A 5,809-nucleotide genomic window follows, 5' to 3' on the forward strand; every position below is an offset into this window, starting at 1 on the left:
ACAGACAGTTAGATTTGGGTCCTGAGCTACAGGCAGTTAGATTTGGGTCCTGAGCTACAGACAGTTAGATTTGTGTCCTGAGCTACAGGCAGTTAGATTTGGGTCCTGAGCTACAGGCAGTTAGATTTGGGTCCTGAGCTACAGGCAGTTAGATTTGTGTCCTGAGCTACAGGCAGTTAGATTTGGGTCCTGAGCTACAGGCAGTTAGATATGGGTCCTGAGCTACAGGTAGTTAGATATGGGTCCTGAGCTACAGACAGTTAGATATGGGTCCTGAGCTACAGACAGTTAGATTTGGGTCCTGAGCTACAGGCAGTTAGATTTGGGTCCTGAGCTACAGGCAGTTAGATATGGGTCCTGAGCTACAGGCAGTTAGATTTGGGTCCTGAGCTACAGGCAGTTAGATTTGGGTCCTGAGCTACAGGCAGTTAGATATGGGTCCTGAGCTACAGGCAGTTAGATTTGTGTCCTGAGCTACAGGCAGTTAGATTTGGGTCCTGAGCTACAGACAGTTAGATTTGGGTCCTGAGCTACAGGCAGTTAGATTTGGGTCCTGAGCTACAGACAGTTAGATTTGTGTCCTGAGCTACAGGCAGTTAGATTTGGGTCCTGAGCTACAGACAGTTAGATTTGGGTCCTGAGCTACAGGCAGTTAGATTTGGGTCCTGAGCTACAGGCAGTTAGATTTGTGTCCTGAGCTACAGCCAGTTAGATTTGGGTCCTGAGCTACAGACAGTTAGATGTGGGTCCTGAGCTACAGGCAGTTAGATTTGGGTCCTGAGCTACAGGCAGTTAGATTTGTGTCCTGAGCTACAGACAGTTAGATATGGGTCCTGAGCTACAGACAGTTAGATTTGGGTCCTGAGCTACAGACAGTTAGATTTGTGTCCTGAGCTACAGACAGTTAGATTTGTGTCCTGAGCTACAGACAGTTAGATTTGTGTCCTGAGCTACAGTCAGTTAGATTTGTGTCCTGAGCTACAGACAGTTAGATTTGGGTCCTGAGCTACAGACAGTTAGATTTGTGTCCTGAGCTACAGGCAGTTAGATTTGGGTCCTGAGCTACAGGCAGTTAGATTTGTGTCCTGAGCTACAGGCAGTTAGATTTGTGTCCTGAGCTACAGACAGTTAGATTTGTGTCCTGAGCTACAGGCAGTTAGATTTGGGTCCTGAGCTACAGGCAGTTAGATTTGTGTCCTGAGCTACAGGCAGTTAGATTTGTGTCCTGAGCTACAGGCAGTTAGATTTGGGTCCTGAGCTACAGACAGTTAGATTTGGGTCCTGAGCTACAGGCAGTTAGATTTGGGTCCTGAGCTACAGACAGTTAGATTTGTGTCCTGAGCTACAGGCAGTTAGATTTGGGTCCTGAGCTACAGACAGTTAGATTTGGGTCCTGAGCTACAGGCAGTTAGATTTGGGTCCTGAGCTACAGGCAGTTAGATTTGTGTCCTGAGCTACAGCCAGTTAGATTTGGGTCCTGAGCTACAGACAGTTAGATGTGGGTCCTGAGCTACAGGCAGTTAGATTTGGGTCCTGAGCTACAGGCAGTTAGATTTGTGTCCTGAGCTACAGACAGTTAGATATGGGTCCTGAGCTACAGACAGTTAGATTTGGGTCCTGAGCTACAGACAGTTAGATTTGTGTCCTGAGCTACAGACAGTTAGATTTGTGTCCTGAGCTACAGACAGTTAGATTTGTGTCCTGAGCTACAGCCAGTTAGATTTGTGTCCTGAGCTACAGACAGTTAGATTTGGGTCCTGAGCTACAGACAGTTAGATTTGTGTCCTGAGCTACAGGCAGTTAGATTTGGGTCCTGAGCTACAGGCAGTTAGATTTGTGTCCTGAGCTACAGGCAGTTAGATTTGTGTCCTGAGCTACAGACAGTTAGATTTGTGTCCTGAGCTACAGGCAGTTAGATTTGGGTCCTGAGCTACAGGCAGTTAGATTTGTGTCCTGAGCTACAGACAGTTAGATTTGGGTCCTGAGCTACAGGCAGTTAGATTTGGGTCCTGAGCTACAGGCAGTTAGATTTGGGTCCTGAGCTACAGGCAGTTAGATTTGTGTCCTGAGCTACAGACAGTTAGATTTGGGTCCTGAGCTACAGACAGTTAGATTTGTGTCCTGAGCTACAGACAGTTAGATTTGTGTCCTGAGCTACAGGCAGTTAGATTTGGGTCCTGAGCTACAGACAGTTAGATTTGGGTCCTGAGCTACAGACAGTTAGATTTGTGTCCTGAGCTACAGGCAGTTAGATTTGGGTCCTGAGCTACAGGCAGTTAGATTTGGGTCCTGAGCTACAGACAGTTAGATTTGGGTCCTGAGCTACAGGCAGTTAGATTTGGGTCCTGAGCTACAGACAGTTAGATTTGGGTCCTGAGCTACAGGAAGTTAGATTTGGGTCCTGAGCTACAGGAAGTTAGATTTGTGTCCTGAGCTACAGGCAGTTAGATTTGGGTCCTGAGCTACAGACAGTTAGATTTGTGTCCTGAGCTACAGGCAGTTAGATTTGGGTCCTGAGCTACAGGAAGTTAGATTTGTGTCCTGAGCTACAGGAAGTTAGATTTGTGTCATTTTAGGAGAGAATTGTGTAAAAAAGGGTGCTGTCCCTAAGAAGTTTTAAGAAGCGAGATAACCCAGTCAAACATGAAATGGTTTAATATTCTGGAATACTCATTTTAATTGAATTAATTTGGGAAGACATTGTAAAACGCTGATGGAGTCATAAACTACATGTTATAGCCTCCGTCCATCACTGTGATGTAAATTACGTGAGGGTGATTGCTCACGGGGTGTGTGTGTGTGTGTGTGTGTGTGTGTGTGTGTGTGTGTGTGTGTGTGTGTGTGTGTGTGTGTGTGTGTGTGTGTGTGTGTGTGTGTGTGTGTGTGTGTGTGTGTGTGTGTGTGTGTGTGTGTGTGTATATATGTGTGTGTGTATATATATATATGTGTGTGTGTGTGTGTGTGTGTGTGTGTGTGTGTGTGTGTGTGTGTGTGTGTGTGTGTGTGTGTGTGTGTGTGTGTGTGTGTGTGTGTGTGTGTGTGTGTGTGTGTGTGTGTGTGTGTGTGTGTGTGTGTGTGTATGTGTGTGTGTGTGTGTGTGTGTGTGTGTGTGTGTGTGTGCCCGATATGTACATTGTGTGAGGCTAATTGCTCAATGATGCCTCTTGCCAGGAACACGACTCGAACGTTATTGGCTCCAGAAGGGCAACTAGCTGGACTAGAAAAGGGAAACAGATACGTCCCAATTGGCATTTATTACATCTATAGTGGACTAGATTTGAGTTTGCTAGTGAAAGAGAACAGATAACAGATAAATATCTCAAGAGTCTTTACACTGACACCCGGTTCACTACACTGACACCGGTTCACTACACTGACACCCGGTTCACTCTGGACCTCACAATTCACTACACTGACACCCGGTTCACTCTGGACCTCCCGGTTCACTCTGGACCTCACGGTTCCCTACTCTGACACCCGGTTCACTACACTGACACCCGGTTCACTACACTGACACCCGGTTCACTCTGGACCTCCCGGTTCCCTCTGGACCTCCCGGTTCCCTCTGGACCTCCCGGTTCACTACACTGACACCCGGTTCACTACACTGACAGCCGGTTCACTCAGACCTATAAGGTATTTTTAGATTGAGATCAAACATAGAAAATATTTCAGTGACATTACAGCCACTTAGGTTGGAGTCATTATTAAAACTAATTTTTCAACCACTTCACAAATGTTTTGTTAACAAACTATAGTTTTGGCAAGTCAGGGCATCTGCTTTGGGCATGACACAAGTCATTTTTTCAACAATTGTTTACAGACAGATTATTTCACTGTATCACAATTCCGGTGGCTCAGAAGTTTACATACACTAAGTTGACTGTGCCTTTAAATAGCTTGGAAAATTCCAGAAAATTATGTCATGGGTTGGGTTTAGAAGCTTCTGATAGGCTAATTGACATCATTTGAGTAAATTCGAGGTACCTTGTAGATGTATTTCAAGGTCTACCTTCAAACTAAGTGCCTCTAAAAGAAACCACGTTCATCTGTACAAACAATAGTATGCAATATAAACACCATGGGACCACGCAGCCGTCATATCGCTCAGGAAGGAGACGCGTTCGGTCTCCTAGAGATGAACGTACTTTGGTGCAAAAAAGTGCAAATCAATCCCAGAACAACAGCAAAGGACCTTGTGAAGATGCTGGAGGAAACAGGTACAAAAGTATCTATATCTACAGTAAAACGAGTCCTATATCGACATAACCTGAAAGGCCACTCAGCAAGGAAGAAGCCACTGCTCCAAAACCACCATAAAAAAGCCAGACTATGGTTTGCAACTGCACATGGGGACAAAGATCGTACTTTTTGGACAGATGTCCTCTGGTCTGATGAAACGAAAATAGAACTGTTTGGCCATAATGACCATCGTTATGTTTGGAGTTAAAATATCTTCATCTCTGCGAATGACAGGGATTTTAGCCTTGTAAGGTGTCTGAATTAAATATTTCGCTCGTTCAAGAAAAACTCGTCAGAGAAAAAATATGTGTCCAGTACGAGGTGAGTAATCGCTTTTCTGATATCTAGAAGCTCTTTTTGGTCATAAGAGACGGTGGCAGAAACATTATGTACGAAATAACAGTAACAAATAACGTGAAAAAACACACACAATTGGTTAGGAGTCCGTAAAACGGCAGCCATCTCCTCCGGTGACCATTTTCATCGTGCTGAGATGTCTCTAGTTAGGTTTCAGCCAATCACCTCCTGAAGATTCGGTTCCCTTAGTGCTGAGATGTCTAGTTAGGTTTCAGCCAATCACCTCCTGAAGTTTCGGTTCCCTTAGTGCTGAGATGTCTAGTTAGGTTTCAGCCAATCACCTCCTGAAGTTTCGGTTCCCTTAGTGCTGAGATGTCTAGTTAGGTTTCAGCCAATCACCTCCTGAAGTTTCGGTTCCCTTAGTGCTGAGATGTCTAGTTAGGTTTCAGCCAATCACCTCCTGAAGTTTCGGTTCCCTTAGTGCTGAGATGTCTAGTTAGGTTTCAGCCAATCACCTCCTGAAGTTTCGGTTCCCTTAGTGCTGAGATGTCTAGTTAGGTTTCAGCCAATCACCTCCTGAAGTTTCGGTTCCCTTAGTGCTGAGATGTCTAGTTAGGTTTCAGCCAATCACCTCCTGAAGTTTCGGTTCCCTTAGTGCTGAGATGTCTAGTTAGGTTTCAGCCAATCACCTCCTGAAGTTTCAGTTCCCTTAGTGCTGAGATGTCTAGTTAGGTTTCAGCCAATCACCTCCTGAAGATTCGGTTCCCTTAGTGCTGAGATGTCTAGTTAGGTTTCAGCCAATCACCTCCTGAAGTTTTGGTTCCCTTAGTGCTGAGATGTCTAGTTAGGTTTCAGCCAATCACCTCCTGAAGTTTCGGTTCCCTTAGTGCTGAGATGTCTCTAGTTAGGTTTCAGCCAATCACCTCCTGAAGTTTTGGTTCCCTTAGTGCTGAGATGTCTAGTTAGGTTTCAGCCAATCACCTCCTGAAGTTTCGGTTCCCTTAGTGCTGAGATGTCTAGTTAGGTTTCAGCCAATCACCTCCTGAAGTTTCGGTTCCCTTAGTGCTGAGATGTCTAGTTAGGTTTCAGCCAATCACCTCCTGAAGTTTCGGTTCCCTTAGTGCTGAGATGTCTAGTTAGGTTTCAGCCAATCACCTCCTGAAGTTTCGGTTCCCTTAGTGCTGAGATGTCTCTAGTTAGGTTTCAGCCAATCACCTCCTGAAGTTTCGGTTCCCTTAGTGCTGAGATGTCTAGTTAGGTTTCAGCCAAT

General features: G+C 45.3%; 1 protein-coding gene across 1 annotated transcript in view; it reads left to right on the plus strand.

Annotated features, from left to right (window-relative positions):
• Positions 1-4,547: 4,547 nt before the first annotated feature.
• LOC127913710 (netrin receptor UNC5A-like) overlaps positions 4,548-5,809 on the plus strand; it is a 435,702-nt gene continuing 434,440 nt past the window's right edge. Inside the window, exon 1 of the mRNA XM_052486952.1 lies at positions 4,548-4,563. Within this exon, the coding sequence (XP_052342912.1) occupies positions 4,548-4,563 (16 nt within the window). The remainder of the gene's footprint in view (positions 4,564-5,809) is intronic.

Source organism: Oncorhynchus keta, chromosome 30 (genome assembly GCF_023373465.1).
Source record: "Oncorhynchus keta strain PuntledgeMale-10-30-2019 chromosome 30, Oket_V2, whole genome shotgun sequence".
Classification (NCBI taxonomy): domain Eukaryota; kingdom Metazoa; phylum Chordata; class Actinopteri; order Salmoniformes; family Salmonidae; genus Oncorhynchus; species Oncorhynchus keta.